Source organism: Helicoverpa zea, chromosome 28, assembly GCF_022581195.2.
Source record: "Helicoverpa zea isolate HzStark_Cry1AcR chromosome 28, ilHelZeax1.1, whole genome shotgun sequence".
In the NCBI taxonomy this organism is placed as follows: Eukaryota; Metazoa; Arthropoda; class Insecta; order Lepidoptera; family Noctuidae; genus Helicoverpa; species Helicoverpa zea.
In genome coordinates, this window is record NC_061479.1 from 1,467,156 (window position 1) to 1,488,335 (window position 21,180).

At 40.1% G+C, this 21,180-nt stretch overlaps 1 protein-coding gene across 1 annotated transcript; it reads left to right on the forward strand.

Moving 5' to 3' along the window:
- Nucleotides 1-756: 756 nt before the first annotated feature.
- On the forward strand, nt 757-18,145 carry LOC124643817 (fatty acyl-CoA reductase wat-like). Its single transcript, XM_047182922.1, has 11 exons — nt 757-806; nt 6,463-6,687; nt 7,081-7,171; nt 7,578-7,700; nt 8,289-8,413; nt 9,076-9,234; nt 9,607-9,716; nt 10,412-10,479; nt 15,564-15,762; nt 17,178-17,358; nt 17,756-18,145. Exons 2-11 carry the CDS (start codon nt 6,500-6,502, stop codon nt 18,138-18,140), a joined length of 1,629 nt encoding a protein of 542 aa, XP_047038878.1. The 5' UTR covers nt 757-806; nt 6,463-6,499; the 3' UTR covers nt 18,141-18,145.
- The last annotated feature ends 3,035 nt before the right edge of the window (nt 18,146-21,180 follow it).

A 21,180-nucleotide genomic window follows, 5' to 3' on the forward strand; every position in this document is an offset into this window, starting at 1 on the left:
GCTAAAGCGGTGATTGGCCCGCAGTGCATCGCGTCATAGTCGTCACTCGGGATTAGTTCTTTGCTAATAAATCACTTCTGCGCAGATGTAGGTCAGAGCTCAAGATTTGTGCCGATAACTATAACAAGCTAAGACTTTGTTTTGTTCGAAGTTATGACCGATAGCACTAAAACTACAGCGCCGTTTTTTTTTTCTGTTTACCCTCAATTTAAAGCTAAAAGTATAGGCTTTCAGATGAGATCATAAACATTCAACTGTAAATATTGTATCATTGGCAATCGTTGTATTTGTATAGCGCAAGGGTTCCATCTTTTGCTCGGGAGTGTATGTGTACTTAAAGACCATATATTTGATATATTAATGCCACTTTTCGTTGTAATTTTATAACTCAAGAACGGGCTCACCTATCCAAATCAAATGTATCTATTACCCCCGCGGGGCCCAGCAGGGCCAAGGCCTGCCGGGGCTGCCGGATTGTTCGAAAGAGTTACCGTGGTCCTGGTACATAAAAAGCCTACGACGGAACACGACGGTTTTTAGTCAGTAAGAGTCTGACACTCCTTCACCGCTGCTAACCCACAGCGGGAGGGGTCATTTGATGATTTTTGATGTCTTTAAAAAAATACGTTTCTATTAGGCTTTGTTCAAATTAAATTTTGTATTGTGAATATAAAGATTTTAGAATCACTCAACAAAAGTTGCAATGAAATAAATAAAATGTAAATCAATGATTTCCCGACTATTACGTTGATGTAATTCCCTTGTAAAGTCAGTTCCGTGCTATTATTGGATTGATCACTGTATCGGTAAGTCAATTATTTCTGTTATTTTTTGTAAATTAATTAGGTAATTTTGGCAGTCGTGGTGGCCTAGTGGGTAAAGAACCAACCTCTCGAGTATGAGTGTGGATTCGATTCCAGGTTCAGGCAAGCACCAATGCAACTTTTAAAAGTTTGTATGTACTTTCTAAATATATCTTGGCCTTCAAATGACTGATGAAAGGTGAATGAAAACATCTCACGGTAACCTGGACTATATAGTCTGAAATCAGTAACCCGCATTGAGCAAGCGTGGTGATTAACGCTCAATCCTTCTTCGTGTGAGAGGAGGCCGCAGCCCAACAGTGGGACAATAAAAAGGCTAAAACTGAGATATTGTTGGGAACATCAGTGGGCACGTTTAACATCCTTGACAGTCGTTACGGGTAGACAGAAGCAGTGCCGGTTTTAACTCTACCAGCGCCCTGGGCGAGATTTCTGCGGCGCCCCCCAACTGCAATTCAAACCCATACGAAAAACAGAGACACACGTAGTTACCGATTGCGCGAGCGAAGCGAGCGCGAATTTATTTTATAGTTAACAAGTCGAAGCAAAAATTACGTAAAATGTAGCCCAATCGTACATAAGTTATTGCTGGTTGGTGAATGCAAAAACACGGGAACATGGCTTCTGATTGCGCGAGCGAAGCGAGTGCGAAATTTTAAACACAGTAGACATAAAAGTAGAATTTCTCAAAGGACAATGCTATTCTTTGTATGGAAGTTGGGCTCAAGAGTTGCCCACAGTAACTGCATAGTGTATTATGTTCCATAGGCTTATAATAGGTCCCAGACCGAAATATTTCGAAATCTATCCCGGGAGTCCTGAGAAAAACTGGTTTGACTCTTATTCAATATTACGAAAAACATCCTTACGAACTCTTAACTATTCCACTTTTATTACCTTAATTGAAATGCATTATAATATTAATCGACAAATACGAGGTATTGAACGAGAATTTTTTTTACCGACTTCAAAAAATGGAGGAGTTTCTCACTCAGTTCGTTTGTATTCTTTTTACGTAAGTACGTGCATATTAACTCCGTCGTTTACCAACCGATATAAACAATCATTTTATTGTTTGAAAGGATTTACTTTCCAAATAGTTCCTTTGTTATTCGGTCCAGGGTCTGGTGATAGAAACCTTAAAACAATAGGGAACTCTCGGAAATTGTAAGCACATATCGAATAAAAACTTGTCATTCGGGTATATGTCTCCGACACCACAAAACTGTGGAGGTTAAGACCTGACCTGCCGATGGAGACGACAGTGAGACGAGGGAATTCCTCAACGGTAACTATTTACTACCTCGTGTTCGAGCTTATTTAATTCGTCCTGATAAGATTTTTCCATTGCCATTACGGATATTAATTGCATGACGCTACACGAACTTAGGACTGATTGTAGTAGATAGAGACTGAAAAGCAAGAGAAACAACAATTACCTTTAAACGTCTATTTCTGTTATTTTATCCTGTTAACAGTGAAACCACTAACTATCTGAATGTTATTTCAAGAAAAGAAGGTTGTTAGGTTTGTGGCTGCTTAAAATGGCTAGCTAACAATGGCTGGCTAACATGAGAACCGGTTTTTCTCTTGACCTCTGGGACCGATTTCAAAAATATTTGGAGTCCGTCTTAAGAGTGAAGTAAAGAACCTATTCTAACCATTCCCACTACTGGGCAAATGGCTTGGGCTTTATAAAGTGACTGTTCAAGTTTAACATTATAACCGGTTTTTTTCGGGACCTCTGGGACCGATTTCCAAAATATTTGGATTTCGTATTAACAGTGCAGTAAAGAACCTATTTCGACCACTTTCACTACTGGGCAAATGGCTCAGGCTTTGATAAGTGACTATCTATGGAGAACATTTGAACCGGTTCTTCTCGGGACCTCTGGGACCGATTTCAAAAATATTTGGATTCCGTCTTAAGAGTGAAGTAAAGAACCTATTCTAACCATTCCCACTACTGGGCAAATGGCTTGGGCTTTATAAAGTGACTGTTCAAGTTTAACGTTATAACCGGTTTTTCTCGGGACCTCTGGGACCGATTTCCAAAATATTTGGATTTCATGTTCAGAGTGCACTATGGAACCAGCTGGAACTACTCCCACTGCTGGGCAAACTTTGAGCCCAGACCCTGGCATTGTCCTTTAACGCGGAATTAAACACAAATTCGCTTCGGCGCCCCTGAGCCCGCGGCGCCCGGGTTATACGCACACCCTGCACCATAGGTTAAGACAGTTCTTGTAAGTTGCGATCTTTGATGAAATTTAAAACAAAAATAAGAGTAAAATTCTGATCAAGGATTAGTTGGGGGCGCCTGCGGCGCCCCTTGTATCCGGCGCCCTGGGCCGTCGCCTAACCGTGCCCTACCCTAAAACCGGTACTGGACAGAAGCCGGTAAGTAAGTCTGACCAGTCTTATCAAGGGGTACTGGGTTGCCCGGGTAACTGGGTTGAGGAGGTCAGATAGGCAGTCGCTCCTTGTAAAACTACTGGTACTCAGCAGCATCCGGTGAGACTGGAAGCCGACCCCAACATAATTGGGAAAATGCTCGGAAGATGATGATGATCAGTATTTTCTAATGTTCATTCAACTTCATAATGTGAAAATATACGAATTTGCAATGTCATCCGTCGCGTCGGAGCGCAGATGACACAAATGATTTACTATTGTTTTATAACTAGCGATATACAAGAGGTTCATTCGCCTTGAATAAATAAAAATTCCTAACATTGTGTCACTTATTATGGTACTTATTCTCGTACCCGGATATAATATAGCTTATGTCATCTGGGAATAATGTAGTCAGTAACATCAATTTTCAAATTACTCCAGTATTTTTATGAACTTCTGGTCTCAAAGAACTACGTTGGCCACTTGGTATTTACCACATGCAGCTGAGTACCAGTGTACCACATGGAGCGACTGTTTCATTTCTCTTCTTCCTGGCGTGTTGATCAATCAATCTTAAATTTTAGAGGCCCAGTATTTTGCCACGTAGTCTGACACCAGTCTAACCAAGGGGTATTGGGTTGCCCGGGTAACTGGGTTGAGGAGATCAGATAGGCAGTCGCTTCTTGTAAAGGACTGGTACTCAGCTGAATCCGGTTAGACTGTAAGCCGACCCCAACATAGTTGGGGAAAGGCTCGGAGGATGAGTATTTCGCCACGTAGATACCTACACGGCATTATCAATGGCGGCAAGCAGGTCTTTCAATGTGCAGGTGTTGGAGCATATTGGGAAGCACAGAAGGTGCCGCATTGTTTCTGGTACGGCACTTTTAACTATCTGTTGTCGTCAGTGAAGCCCCACCACGATGGGTTGTTTTTGCATCAACCGACCTGTGTACATACATAGTCTGTTAAGAGATTTCCATACAGGCCACGCTAAGTCATGAGCTGATGGAAGCCGTTCAATATTATCTCCCGAGCCTTTTCAGAACTATGTTGGGGTCAGCTTCCAGTCTAACCGGATGCGACTGGGAACCAGTGTTTTACAAGGAGCGACTGCCCATCTGACCTCCTCAACCCAGTTATCCGGGCAACCCATTAGACTAATGGGTTGTCTTGTCTGACTAATGGGTTGTCATGTCTTCTGACTACCCGGAACCAATGCCGAGGATGTTCAATGACAGTCGGGACCTACAGTTTAACGTGCCATCCGAAACACAGCTAAGGGTTACAACCACAACATCAAATATTCGAGTATTCAAGGAAATCGAATTAAGTGAGAAATAATTTAAACTAAGTGTAAAGGTTAACTCAACACAAAGTTATGTTAATTCTCTTTGAATTCCCTTTTTTAAGAATAATTAAATTACGATTCGAGCATACGGAATATAAATTAAAATAATGCCAATGTCATGTATTGTATCGAATCGAAACATCGTATCGAATCAAAAAAATGTGTTTAATGGCTTTTTTCGCGAACACACGAGGACTTGCCTTTTCGCGTTTCAACAAGTGTTTGGGCACAAAGTTTGCAATTTCGCGGACATTATAGAAATGTTCGCACACAATTTGTTATTGCTTTCTGTACGTCAATTCTATAAAATTCGAACAACAACTCGCATTTCACTTCGCTATTCACTCTCACTTCACATTCGGTTCAAAACGTTCTAAAAGTCATCTCATACTTTATCTGTCAAAATCTCGAGTTTAATTCAGTTCAACTCGCAAACACGCTCGCAAGAGTAGCGTTAGTGTAGTAACTCACGGCGGGTACGGCCTTTACGGTACGGGTAGTCGCAAGGCCAAAGATGATTACGGGACTTTAGGACGGTAACTATGGGTCTTATGAGAAAGCTTAAAGTCACCAAGAAAGCAATATAAGAGAGGGTTACGCTAAAAAATTCTCTGCGTGATTGAATCATAAAGATCCACAGAAGAAACAAAGTTACAGACATAGCCAGAAGAATTGAAAAGCTAAAATGGCATCGGGCACATAGGTCGCAGAACAGATGGCCAATTGAGCAGAAAAGGTCTTGAGTGGCGACCAGGAAAACAGCATTGGCAGGCTTACCACTAAATGGACGAAGTATCTGGCCAAGATCTCTAAGAAACAGTGGATTTGAGTGACTGAAAACCGCGAAAAATGGCAAAACTTGAGCCCTTTCCTCAGCAGCGACGATCACAATCCAGAAAGTCTGATAACCATTATTACAAAGGGGTCACCTGGTCACTGGGCTGTAGACATCAGATAACAGACTAAACACTTTATCAGCTGAATCTATTTAAACTGAAATTAACCCAGGATAGTAAAATGTATGTAAATTACTAGTTAGAAGACGTCATAAAGTCCAAAACAATTAGATTATGCGCATTCTAAACACTCGAATTGTAGTAAAAGTCACAAACAAACATTGTAATTGAATTTCACAGTTCTATTCTTTCTTTTTTTCTTTTCATTGTTAGAACAGAATGGGTCGGATTTAAATAACGTTATAAGACCTTTTTTTTAACGACGTCAAAAATCATCAATGGTCCCGCTGTAGGTTAGCAGCGGTGAGGAAGTGTCAGACTCTTACTGACTAAAAACCGTCGTGTTCCGTCGTAGGCCTTTTATGTACCAGGGCCGCGGTAACTCTTTCGAACAATCCTGCAGCCCCGGCAGGCCTTGGCCTCACTGGGCCCTGCTGGAACGTTATTAGACCTCGATTTAGAATTCCACGTCCGCCTGAAAGAGTACGTAGTACTGCGTTTAATAAGCACCCGGACATTGCAAATATTTAGTCGGCTGATAATACTTAGTTTGGGTCCATAAATCAGTATGAAGATGAGTCGTGGTATGCAAATAACGAAGATCAGTTATTTGCCGGTATTAGATCGACTAAAAACATAGATTGTAATCAACATTTCTTAATTTTATATTATATGTTAAGAGGGAAGGCACATTATTCGGTAGAAGTACCTAGGAGATAATTATAATGTCATTCAGATAGAGATATTGTCGACCCAGACACTGACTGCACCTTAATTGTAAAAATAGTATAGCAATCACCCTTACTTCATCCATCATCCTCCGAGCCTTTTTCCCAACCATGTTGGGGTCGACTTCCAGTCTAACCAGATTCAGCTGAGTACCAGTGCTTTACAAGAAGCGACCACCCTTACTTAAGTCATTTATTTTTTACAGATCTGAAGAAAAAGGCGGCAAATAACCAGTAGTCACAATGGTTACCAAGGAGGAAATAGATCCAGCTCAGGCCTTTGAGTCTAAATTAATGAGTCTGAATAAGACTATGGATGAACTGACTGCTCGTGGAGACTCGGAGGTGCAGCAGTTCTACCACGGCACCACAGTGTTCGTGACAGGCGGCTCCGGCTTCCTCGGCAAGCAGCTCGTAGAGAAACTCTTCAGGTGAGAGACAGTCTATACTTATATTATAAAGCTGAAGAGTTTGTTTGTTTGTTTTAACGCACTAATCTCAGGAACTACAGGTCCGATTTGAAAATTTCTTTCAGTGTTAGATAGCCCATTTATCGAGGAAGGCTATAGGCTACTTTTTATCCCGGTACGGGAAGTAGTTCCCACGGGATGCGGGGAAACCGCTGGCAGAAGCTAGTTTAATATAAATCTATAACATGACTATGATTAGGTACACTGGCGAGACATGGATCTTCCTGATGAAAAAAGGCAATAGAGTGAGCAGTATTTAGCAAGACGTTACTATTAAAGATTTTGTAGTAGTGGAACCAAGAGTTCCCTGTGTCAGTTGTCCAAAATAATAATACTTATTTACACATTTTTCAGGGCCACGAAAGTAGCAAAAGTCTTCGTTCTGTTGAGACCAAAGAAAGGAAAACAGATGTTGGAGAGGCTTCAAGAAATGTTAAAGGACCCCGTGAGTAGTTCTTATATACTATATTGTGGACTCAATTGGTTGAAAAAATACTTACGCTAGCTTGTACACAAACTCGCAACGCAGAGAACCTATAACGCGAATTCATCGTCAACAGTGCAGAATATATTTCATTGACCGACTTCTCAAAAGAGAAGGAGGTTGGAGGTTCTCAATTCTCATGTTCAGCACTGTCACTAACATCATTCATTAAAAGACTAGAGAAAAACAAAGAAAGACCATTTAGAAATAAAACATAAGAACTTTATCATCAATCAAAAGACTACTGAGTCAAACAAAGAAAGATTTAATTTAAAAGAACTTACGATGTGTCTTGCTAGCTTGTAGATTTTTACAAAAATATTAGGAAGGAAGTGAGAATGATGCTGACTTGTTCATTCATTTCCAGGTTTTCGATATTCTTCGGGACACACAGCCAGACTTCATTGACAAATTAGTACCAATAGCTGGTGATGTCGCTGACATGAGACTGGGAATCAGCAATAAAGACTGGGATACTATTACAGAGGAGGTAAGCTATTTTAGATATAATAGCGTCCAAGGCCGACCTTCAACCACGGCGGCTGTGCTCATACAAGAAGATCAGCCAGCAGCGAAGGATATATTATAGCGCACAGACATTTGCGCTGACACAGGTGCACTCACTATTCCTTCACACCACCTCTCTCCGGTGGTGTTGGATTATCCGTCCCATTGCGCTATGAGGCCACCAACAAACGCGTATATTCCGTATATTCCGTATGTTCAAAAAACCTAATACACCATACGTGGGTTTTGCTAGAACCATTAACGGTGAGTAGCACATGGCTAGCAATAGATATGAGGCAGACAAAAGAAACATTTGCTTCGGACGCTTTAGGTCGACCCTTATTTGCCATTTATCCATAACTTTTAGATAGGCATATAATATAATTATCTTCAATATATCCCATAGCATCATCTACTCAGTCTTATCCCAACTATGTTGGGGTCGGCTTCCAGTATAACCGTATGCAGCTGAATGTGCCAATGTACCACATTGACTACCTATCTAGCCTTCCTAACCCAGTTATCTGGCCAATCCGATCAGAGATACATATCATTTTTTTTTGTTATTTAGACGGATATTGTAATGCATATGGCTGCGACCACGAGGTTTGATGAGCCACTTCGAGTTGCCACACTAATTAACGTGCGAGGTGCAAGGGAGGCGCTACTCCTTGGAAAAGCCTGCAAGAAGCTCAAGTAAGTGAATACACTGCCCTTTTCTGAAATACTCGAAAGGGTGTATTCTGACTTATCAAAAATACAATACACATAGAAGTAGGTGTCTTAGCACGATCACAATTCTGTTTTTAATCCTTGATTTTACGGTGGCTTGCACCATCACTACATAGTATAAAACAAAGTCGCTTTTTCTGTCCATATGTCCGTTTGTACGCTTAAATCTTCAAAACTACGTAACAGATTTTCATGCGGCTTTTTTTATCAGAGGAAGAAAGTGTTTCAAGAGGAAGGTTTATATGTATAATAACGTCCATTAAATAGTGGGGAAATACTGTTATTCCGTGCGAAGCCGGAGCGGGTCACTAGTTTAACTATAACGATAACCGAACCATTTTCAGTTGTCAAATCATTTGACCAATGATCGGCAAATATACGGCTAGCTATTTTTTTAGTAATTGTTAAAGGGTGCATCTCAACCTTAGAGTTGTTGCTTAATAATGTTTTTAACAGAAGAAATATTTAAGATAATATTACTTATGTTTTAAAAATTAAAATACTATCTATATAGAAAAATAAAAAGACATATAAAATAATGCACACCACTGTCCTCGGGAAACGTGCCCAGAAGACTGGCTGCATTGCCACGTTGCAATGTTTTATAAATTGGTTTCTGTTCCCAGGTCCTATGTCCACGTTTCAACAGCGTACGCGCATGCCTGCGACTTCCGTATCAACGGTGACGTGTTGGAAGATTTCTACAAAAGTCCAGTTGACCCTGAGGCTCTCATAAAGCTGGCAGAAACAACTGACGAAGAAAGACTTAATAAGATTTCTGATAAGTAAGTGATGTCATTCCAAGCCGATTATCGGCCACGGCAGCTGTTCTCATGTAAGGAGATTAGCCGACTGCGTTGGACATATATTATAGTGCACAATCATTTGTGCAGACACTGGTGCACTCCTTCACTCTCATAGCCCGATCGGACGGTAGTCCGATGTGACCGGGGAGCTGGCGCAGGACCGACATTTTGTGTATCAATCACCTGCTTAGTGGAAGTTAACCACTTAACAAGCCCTAATGTCAAACTTCTCGAATCCGCCTGTCGACTCGACGATCTCATTTGAAAACAGACGCAATGGCTGACAATCAGTTTGGACACATTTCTTTGACAAAACTCTAATGTTGATTGTTATAATAATCTTTGTTTTAGTTTAATTACCAATTGGCCGAATACGTATTCGTTTGCTAAAGCCGTAGCCGAGGAGACAGTCAAGACTTTGGGCGAAAATATGCCTCTCTGCATAGTGAGGCCAGCAATAGGTATGTTTTGTTTAGATAATCATTTCAACATCATTTTCCGAGCCTCATACCTACTGTGTAGGGGTCAGCGTCCAGTCTAGCCGGCAGCTGAGTGTTTTATAAGGAGCAACTGATCTATCTAACCTCCTCAACCTTGGGTAGACTGGTCAGACTTACTGGCTTCTGAGAACCCTTAACCACAGCTAAGGATGTTCAATTACAGTTAAATTAGATTTTCGTCATATTGTCCTAAATTTTCTTTTGATCTGGCAAATGATATAATTCTTCTTTATCGTCGTGAATGAATTAAAACCCAAAAAAAATATCTTCTGGTTTACTCGCTCTAGCTAGACGAATTGCGTGTGAACATTTATAAAATGTCCGCGGAACTGCAACCATTGATCGCGAACACACTCTAGAGGTAGCTATAGATTCGCTTCAACGCGTACACAATATAGGGGAATCTCGCCATTTATACATATAATATAAATCTGTACCGAAGTAATTTTTATACATTGAGTATATTGAAGAAAAAAGTAGTAATAAAAAAAACAACGATTGAAAAAAAGAACGTTCTTCGTGAGGAAACCTAGACAAGTCTGTAATTGCGTCTGGCTCTCGCGCGCGTGGCGATTAATACTCATTGCTTCTCTGTATGAGTAGAAGTAGCAGCCCTGTGAAATAGTAAGAAAGCTGACATTGATATTTTTTTTCAGTGGTTCCTGCCAAACGAGAGCCAAGACCAGGTTGGACAGATATCTCAAACGTTTATGGAGCCAGTGGTGTAAGTATTAAGTTTTTTATTGATGATTAGTATATCGGGTGTGTCGTTCACAATCACATTAAATCCTATCGCATATACTTCATGATATTCTACGGCAAATTGTAAAAAAATAACCTAATCCATTCAGTAGTTTAACCACAGGAGTCATTTTTCGTTTTTTTAATTTACAAAATCATGTGTAAAGCAGAGATAAAGTTAGGAGTATCAAATGTTTTGATCAGTTGACAGCTGTCAGTTTTCAAGGGAGGATTTCAGTTGTTTGTAATGACTGACTTTTATATGGTGTCTAATTTTCACACATTTTTATTCTATTTACTTTGTTTGAAAAATTGCATTTTTTATTTTAACTTATTTTTCTTTTTCTTTGTGTTAATCGACATATATTAACCAAGTATATTAACGTATTTAATTTAATATGATTGTGAACGACACACCCGATGTAATACATAGTTCGTGCTAATTTAAGCTAAGTTTGGGAAAAAATCGAACGCTAAAGGGGGCTACCGTTGACTAGAATTATATCCTACTTATATTATAAATGTGAAAGTTTGTGAGAATGTATGGATGTATGTTTGTTATTCAATCACGCAAAAACGGCTGGACCGATTTGATTGAAATTTGGTATGTAGATAGGTGATACCCTGGATTAACACATAGGCTACTTTTTATCAACACACCACGCGGGCGAAGCCGCTGGCGGAAGCTAGTATTATATAAAATAAACTTCTATTCATCAATCTTTTTTTCTATAAAATCGTTTAATCAAACTATCCAGGTTAAAACTGAGTAAACAAAAGATCCCTTATATTTCCCGACTTTAGGAGGCAGGACCTAACCTAACTAATATTATAAATATATTTATTTATTTAAATGTGAAAGTAACCCTGTCTGTCTGTCTTTTCTTCACGCCTAAACTACTGAACAGATTTGTATGGGTACAGACATAGTGTGGAACTTGGGAAAGGACATAGGATAGTTTTTATTACAAAAAAATAAAATAAAAAATAAAGGACAATGCCAGGGTGTGGGCTCAAAGTTTGCCCAGCAGTGGGAGTAGTTTCAGCTGGTTCCATAGTGCACTCTGAACACGAAATCCAAATATTTTTGAAATTGGTCCCAGAGGTCCCGAGAAAAACCGGTTCAAATGGTCTCCATAGATAGTCACTTAACAAAGCCTGAGCCATTTGCCCAGTAGTGAAAGTGGTGGAAATTCGTTCTTTACTGCACTGTTAACACGAAATCCAAATATTTTTGAAATCGGTCCCAGAGGTCCCGAGAAAAACCGGTTCAAATGTTAAACTTGATCAGTCACTTTATAAAGTCCAAGCCATTTGCCCAGTAGTGGGAATGGTTAGAATAGGTTCTTTACTTCACTCTTAAGACGGAATCCAAATATTTTTGAAATCGGTCCCAGAGGTCCCGAGAAAAACCGGTTCAAATGTTAAACTTGAACAGTCACTTTATAAAGCCCAAGCCATTTGCCCAGTAGTGGGAATGGTTAGAATAGGTTCTTTACTTCACTCTTAAGACGGAATCCAAATATTTTTGAAATCGGTCCCAGAGGTCCCGAGAAAACCCGGTTCTAATGTCCAACTTGAACAGTCAGTTTATGAAGCCCAAGCCATTTGCCCAGTAGTGAAAATTGTTAAAATAGGTTCCATAGTGCACTCTGAACACGAAATCCAAATATTTTTGAAGTCGGTCCCAGAGGTCCCGAGAAAAACCGGTTCAAATATTCTCCATAGATAGTCACTTAACAAAGCCTGAGCCATTTGCCCAGTAGTGAAAGTGGTCGAAATAGGTTCTTTGCTGCACTGTTAACACGAAATCCAAATATTTTGGAAATCGGTCCCAGAGGTCCCGAGAAAAACCGGTTCAAATGTTAAACTTGAACAGTCACTTTATAAAGCCCAAGCCATTTGCCCAGTAGTGGGAATGGTCAGAATAGGTTCTTTACTTCACTGTTGTCACGAAATCCAAATATTTTGGAAATCGGTCCCAGAGGTCCCGAGAAAAACCGGTTCAAATGTTAAACTTGATCAGTCACTTTATAAAGTCCAAGCCATTTGCCCAGTAGTGGGAATGGTTAGAATAGGTTCTTTACTTCACTCTTAAGACGGAATCCAAATATTTTTGAAATCGGTCCCAGAGGTCCCGAGAAAAACCGGTTCAAATGTTAAACTTGAACAGTCACTTTATAAAGCCCAAGCCATTTGCCCAGTAGTGGGAATGGTTAGAATAGGTTCTTTACTTCACTGTTATCACGAAATCCAAATATTTTGGAAATCGGTCCCAGAAGTCCCGAGAAAAACTGGTTCAAATGTTAAACTTGAACAGTCACTTTATAAAGCCCAAGCCATTTGCCCAGTAGTGGGAATGGTTAGAATAGGTTCTTTACTTCACTCTTAAGACGGAATCCAAATATTTTTGAAATCGGTCCCAGAGGTCCCGAGAAAACCCGGTTCTAATGTCCAACTTGAACAGTCAGTTTATGAAGCCCAAGCCATTTGCCCAGTAGTGGGAATGATTAAAATAGGTTTTTTACTTCACTCTTAAGACGGAATCCAAATATTTTTGAAATCGGTCCCAGAGGTCCCGAGAAAAACCAGTTCTAATGTTAGCCAGCCATTGTTAGCAAGCCATTTTAAGCAGCCACAAACCTAACAACCTCTTTTCTTGATAGATAGAGATATATATGTCGGAGAATGAATAATTATTTATTTTTCGAGTAGCAACACTAGACTGAATGTTGTGAGCTTCATATTGATGATTGACAGTGACAGTTGTCTGTGTCATTTCAATCTGTCAGTAGTGTGAATGTCGATGGAGCTCGCTCTCTTGCTCCTGAGACGTCGCCGGCGCCGGGTGTGCGCACTGACCGAGAAATATTAAGATGGCGGATGAACATCACCAACACGTGGATTCAAATCCGTTTGAATCTGCGACAGCAGCGGTGGGATTACCCCAAGGGGCAACCTGCGAGCCTACTGCGATGCCAGGTACACAAGAACATGGATATTTTACGTCCCAATCTACGGCGCGAGAGAATATGGCTGATGGAGCTGGGAATTCTAACCAACAACCTTCAACGAGTGCCGGCTTAGCTAGAAAACTGAAAGCGGTTTACACGGCAGTTTGTAGTAACAGAAAGGTTTCATGAACTTTTTCGTGACATGGTGGAGTACAAGAGCGATCTAGCTGCTACGAATAAGTTGGCGCTGATAGATCGGCTGGAGACTGGCCTGAACGAGTCCAACAAGTTTGAAGTTGTAGTTTCTGGTATTACGGATACCCAGGTACGGTCAGATTTACTTAAAAATACCCTAACCTCCTTTGTTTGATTGAGACGTTATAAGAATTACAAATTATTTTGCTTTTTGTTTTGATAAAATGATTGTGATTGTGACCCAACCCAAATAAGTGGATTGTAATGTGTGAGAACTTTTTATTACACTTTGACTGAAAGCTGATACGCTTTGTCTGAGAATTTGACTGAAAGCTGATACGCTTTGTCTGAGAATTTGACTGAAAGCTGTTACGCTTTGTCTGAGAATTTGACTGAAAGCTGATACGCTTTGTCTGAGAATTTGACTGAAAGCTGTTACGCTTTGTCTGAGAATTTGACTGAAAGCTGCTACGCTTTGCCTGAAAATTAGTACGCTTTGTCTAAGGCATAGATTGAAAGCTTGCTGCTTGAACCGGTGTGTCTCCTGGAAGCTTCTACGCTTCGTAGGCTTATTAAGCTAACGTGTTATCAAGGTCCTTATGTTGAAAGCTTCCACGCTTTGCGGGTTAATCATTTAAGTTTCTGAGACAGACCTGTTGTTTCTATGGTTTCAACGGACAACGCGAGAGCGCGTTGATTGTCAGTATGGCCGTGTCGGAGAATGAATAATTATTTATTTTTCGAGTAGCAACACTAGACTGAATGTTGTGAGCTTCATATTGATGATTGACAGTGACAGTTGTCTGTGTCATTTCAATCTGTCAGTAGTGTGAATGTCGATGGAGCTCGCTCTCTTGCTCCTGAGACGTCGCCGGCGCCGGGTGTGCGCACTGACCGAGAAATATTAAGATGGCGGATGAACATCACCAACACGTGGATTCAAATCCGTTTGAATCTGCGACATATATATCAGATAGATAGTGGTTTCACTGTTAACAGGATAAAAAAAAAAAAAAAAACAGAAATAGACGTTTAAAGGTAATTGTTGTTTCTCTTGCTTTTCAGTCTCTATCTACCACAATCAGTCCTAAGTTCGAGTAGCGTCATGCAATTAATATCCTTAATGGCAATGGAAAAATCTTATCAAGACGAATAAAATAAGCTCAAACACGAGGTAGTAAATAGATACCGTTGAGGAGTTCCCTCGTCTCACTGTCGTCTCCATCGTCAGGTCAGGTCTTAACCTCCACAGTTTTGTGGTGTCGGAGACATATACCCGATTGACAAGTTTTTATTCGATATGTGCTTACAATTTCCGAGAGTTCCATAATGTTTTAAGGTTTCTATCACCAGACCCTGGACCCTGGAACTATTTGGAAAGTAAATCCTTTTAAACAATAAAATGATTGTTTAAATCGGTTGGTAAACGACGGAGTTATGCACGTACTTACGTAAAAAGAATACAAACGAACTGAGAAACTCCTCCATTTTTTGAAGTCGGTAAAAAAAAATCTCGTTCAATACCTCGTATTTGTCGATTAATATTATAATGCATTTCAATTAAGGTAATAAAAGTGGAATAGTTAAGAGTTCGTAAGCATATTTTTCGTAGTATTGAATAAGAGTCAAACCAGTTTTTCTCAGCACTCCTGGGATAGATTTCGAAATATTTCGGTCTGGGACCTATTATAAGCCTATGGAACATAATACACTATGCAGTTACTGTGGGCAACTCTTGAGCCCAACTTCCATACAAAGAATAGCATTGTCCTTTATTCCGGATATAGCGCCATCTATTGGTCAAACCAAAAATCTGCCGGAAGTCACTATTCCACGCGAACGAAGTCTCGGGCAAAAGCTAGTTCTCATTAAAGTCGTTTGCTGTTTCAACTTCTAAAAATCCATCTTTACGTTGCAGACTATGGCAGGATCAGGTCTAGGTCTCATGCATGCTCTCTTCACGGACAACGAGACTCGAGTGGGTCTGATCCCCGTGGACTATGTCAATAACACTACTATTGCCGCCGCCTACGAAACAGCAAAGAGAGTAGCTGCTGGAGATAACAGCATTAAGATCTATACCGTTACTGGGTCTACGAGAAATCCTGCAAAATGGGGTTAGTGTATTTATTGAGTATGGAAGACTTACTTCATCATCATCATTACTTATCCCAATTTTATTTGGGGTCGGCGCAGCATGTTTTTTCCTTCCATACTTTTTTCGGCTTAAGTTTTATGGTCGGCCGCCTACCTGACACCAACCCTCTTTGGGAAGCTGTTAAGGTGATTTACCCGTCACCGTGCGGGTGGCCCAAAGTCCAGATGTTATGCACTGGCCTCTAGGTTCCCTTAGTCGCCTATTACGACACCCACGGAAGAGAGATGGGGACGTCCTATTCTGATCCGGGAAGGTCACGGAATAAACTTACTTACAAGACTTACTTCTAAGTACAATATAATAGATGATTGTATGACTAACTGACAGCCAATTACAAGTCTTCATTTCTAAAATGAAATCTAAAAGACATAAGAAGTTCAGTGGAACAAACTCAACACACTGCTTATAACGCCTGAGCAAAAACAAAAAACAATAATTAAAACGCAAAATCAAACGCAAACGAAACTTTTAACTAATAATAAAAATTTATACGTGTACCTGGACGACTTGTTAAGAAAAGATCTTGAAATTCGATTATCTTGAAACGGGTTAACTTTTGTCCAGTGTATCCCATGGTCAAATTTGTTCGTATTGACCTCCTCACCACCTCCTCATCACCTCATGAAAGGATGCGGTCTACTTACAAGTAACCCTGTATATGGAACCTGGTATACCCCACTAATAGCAACGTCACACATATCATTGGATAGGGCCTACCTTATCATCTAATTACCATATATAATTGTAATTATCTTCTTCTTCTTTCTGCCCTGTTCTAAATTTCACTTAGGGTCAGTGCAATATGTCTTCCGCTTTCATTCCTCCTTTCACTTGTCATACTGACACTCACTCCCTTCTTATTCATGTCATTTTTCAGGCAATCCATCCATTTGTTTAGGTCTTCCTCTCCCTCTCTATTCTCACATTCATATTAAGTCGTTTTTATTGATTTTCGTGTTTTCGGAAAATTCCTTTTATGTCATCAATCTTTTCTCAACTATATTTTGATCGGCTTCGAGTCTAACTGGATCCACCTGATTTTCTCCACTGAGCCTCTGAATAACCAACCTATTCCAATATTATTACATTTTATTATATCATCCTTTCAAAGATTATTATTTACATTAACGGTTTCTGGTCCAGACCGTCTGAGAAATTTTACTTTCTCGTTGAAGTTTGTTAATTTATCATCATTTCCCGAGCCTTTTCCCAATTATGTTGTAGCTTATGCTTCAAGCCTAACCGCATGCAGCTGAGTACCAGTGTTTTACAAAGAGCGACTGCTTTTCTGACCTCCTCAACCCAGTTACCCGGGCAACCCAACACCCCTAGATCAGAATGGAAGTTTGTTAATTTATAATCAAATTATTTCAGGCAAGTTACATGAATATATATCTACTGAAAGCAGAAAATACACCACCCCGCTGGCTGTGTTCTACGGGTTTGCGTGGCAGACAACTAATCCTATCATATTCTGGATATATTCCTGGCTTCTACATCTGATACCTGCCTACGTTGTCGATGCTGTCTGCTTCGCTATCGGAAAGGAGAGAAGGTGAGGACATTCTTTCATTACCAGCATTTTTATCATCTGCCAGCCTTTTCCTAACTATGGGTCGGCTTCCAGCCTAACCAGATGCAGCTCAGTAGGTACTAATGTTTTACATGGCGCGGCAGCCATCTGACCTTGGTAAGACTGGTTGAGACTGGCTATGAAATACAAAAGGTTTTACAAGTAACATCGATGGGATTCAATCAAGGAAAGGTGACGAGGGTTTTAGACAAGAGACCATGATTCCTAGGTTGGGCCGATACAATTCAGATACCACGTCAGAGGCCGTCAGGCGGATTTGTGTTAACGTTGACACTAGGGCTCGTTAGGTGATTAAACCTGCAGCTCTCTCGATAAGAAGTTATTTTGAGATTTAATCGTGTCTTATCCTTCTTTTCAGATTCGTAAAAATTTACAAGAAAATGTACAAACTACAAGTAGTATTATCTTACTTCACCTGTTTCCAATGGCGGTTTATCGACGACAACACTGCTAAACTCTTCGATAGTTTATCGGAAACCGACAAAGTTATCTTCGAATTTGATGTGAATAAAATTGATTGGAAAGAATACATGGTCATTTGGTATGTAGGAATCAGAAAATACATTTTCAAAGATGGTTTGAAAGGTACAGTGAAGGGAGTCCAAAGGCAACAGATTTTCAAGTACCTCTCATTTTTTATTATTGGACCTCTGTATTTCTATGCTTTATTTAAATTGTTCTTTTGGTCTTTGTTAGCTTTATGTTATACTTCGAGATATTTATTGTCAATAAAACTATTTTAATCTGTGTTGTGGACTTTTTATTTCATTGTCTCGATCTGGATCTTTTATGGGATATCGCCAAATGATTCCTCCCTCTGTGGATGCAGCGTGAGGTAGTGCCAGACTTCTACTGACTAAACCTCACCATGTTTCTTCTTAAGCCTTTTATGTACCAGGGCCGCGGTAACTCTTTCGAAAAATCCCGCAGCCCCGGCAGGCTTTGGCTGTAGTGGGCCCCGCTGAGGTTTGCTGACACTTTTTGAGGAGCGCGTGAAAGTCTAGATCTGGATTTTAAATTAATTATGCTTTACCTATCTAACCTCCTTACTTTAAACTTCTTAGTGTCCTCAATTGTCTCAGAGCATAGGAAGGGAGTGAGTGTCAGTGTGACGAGTGGCAGAAAAAAATGGAAGAGGATGACATATTGCGGCGACACCAAATAAAATTGGAAATAGGGCAGGAGGAAGAGAGTTGTCTCAGAGCATAGATGACAAATAAAGACTCGTTCAGACTAGAGTATATTTTAGAACTTCAGTCTGTACTTGCCAAACCTACTATAGGGACGCGTCTATATAATGACTGACAACTTAATAAGTATTTGTAGAAAATTAAAACTATCGATTAAAAATATCGATGAATGTAAAACACTAGTACTCAGCTGCATCCGGTTAGACTGGAAGCCGACCTCAACATAGTTGGGAAAAGGTTAGGCAGATGATCGATGGAGATATTGATCGAGGCTCATGGCGTTTACAACATTGGCCACAACAACAATCGTCACGACGATAGCCTTGTCAAAATTACACGTGTCAAAAACCTCGTGTGCTAACGGCGGTTCCCAATATTCAATCCATCTATGGTTTTACCTACTAGAGATAGGAGTTTGACATACCTACTTATCCCTACTAATATTATAAATGCGAAAGTAACTCGGTCTGTCCGTCTGTCTGTCTGTTACGCTTTCACGTCTAAACCACTGAACTGATTTTAATAAAATTTGGTACAGAGATAAAGTTGACCTTGAGAACGAACATAGGATAGTTTTTATCCCAGACTTTTGAAGAATTCTCTTGAAAACGCGATATAACCGAACTCTACGCGGGCGAAGCCGCGGATGTGGTTGATATCAAAATTCTACCTGTAGTAAACAAATTGACCGATGCTTTGAATATTGGGTCGACACACCTAATTCTTTTCTCAATTATTCAAATATTACTGTTACGTAAAACAAAACAGACATTTGGCTTGCAATTAGAGTATTGACACGTCATTGAATAATTATTTCTTTGTTGGGTTATTCTTTTTATCATTATCATCTTTTCTTTCAATGGGAAATCATCAAACCTCCCACTGTGGGTAGCAGCGTGAGGGAGTGTCAGACTCTTACTGACTAAAACCCAACATGTTCCTTCATAAGCCCTTTATGTACCAGCGCCGCGGTAACTATTTCAAACAATTCATAATACAGTCCTGGCAGGCTTTGGCACTGGATGTTTCCACTGAGTTTTGCTAACACTTTTTGAGGAGCGCCTGACATTACTCTGATTGCTCCATATTCGGACGATTCAACACGGGCATTTATCATCTCAAAAACAATAAAGATTAACCTTTGGTCATTCTAGATTTTCAGCAAAAATATAAATCGGTTTATCCGTTTCACTCCGGCATTCCAGGGTTTCATCCGCCACATCCCATTTCCAGCATTAGGTTCTCGTCAATTAGAAACATGAAGAGAACTAGTCAAGACAAATTCAAAGAGCCCAAACTCGATGGGTTTACTAAAAGGCATTTCAGGGTTACGTCTCCTATCTTCGTGCCCTAACAGCAGACCAGCTCATTGGTTCCAGAAGACATTAGCGTTTAAAATTTTAGATCCCACATAAGCTTGCAAGTAAACTGAGTGTGTAACATTCCTACCACACCTGACAAACGAGCTGATGGCCTTGAAGACCTGAACCGATTTCCACCAAACATAGCTAAGAACACTCCCGACTGACATTCCTTTTAAACTAAAAAAACACATTACAATCGGATCATCCGTTTGGGAGCTACGATGCCACATACACACACGCACACACACAGACACGTCAAACTTATAACACCCCGTCGTTTTTGGGTCGGAGGTTAGAAGAGGGATTCATCTACACTCACCATCTCCCGAGAATTGTCCCAACTATGTTGGGGTCGGCTTCCACTCTAACCGGATGTAGTTGTGTAAGTGCGCTCATGGACAGTGAGTACATGGAGCGACCGCCTGTCTGACTTCCTCCACCCAGTTACTCAGACAACCCAATACCCCCTGGGTAAGACTGGTTGTCAGGTTTTCTGGCTTTTGGCTACCCATAACGACTGCCAAAGATGTTTGATGACAGTCAAGTTTGATGGCAACGATTCGGGGTGAATTAAATAACTCAGTCTAAATTTTGTTTTTTGGAGCTTTCGCTTTATTTGGCTTCGATAGATATGAATGTGATAAATAGATTTTAGAATCGCCCATCGAAAGTTGCAATGAAATAAATAAATATATTCCCGAATTCTATGTTGATGTAATTCCCGTGTTGAGTAAGTTCTGTGTTATTATTGGATTGATCATTGTGTCGGTAAGTCCTATATTCAATCCTATATTATTTTTTGTGGAAATCAGTGAATCAAATTCATGTGACAATACACGAGCTTATAAGGAGATGGCCAAATTTTCATAGTAAAAAAACCCAGAATCGACAGCAACGAAATGAGTACCAATGGGTTCATTATGATAGACCTTTGATGGTGCCAAAAAGTCAAGCCTGAAATCCATGGGGTATAGGAGCTATATCATATTTTCACAAAAATAGGTTATGTTGATTTTAAAGATTATTTACATAAAGGACCATAAAAAACAAGGTATACTAACATTATACATGCGAATAGTAATATCCCCTTAGTTACAGAGTTTGCCTGGTAATTAAAAGGTCTTGAGTTTGACCCCCACGCATTGCACTATTCACATGAACCACTCCAGATACGATTAAGTACCGACCTTACCTACTTGAAGAGGTTTCCCTGTTATGCGTAAACTTCT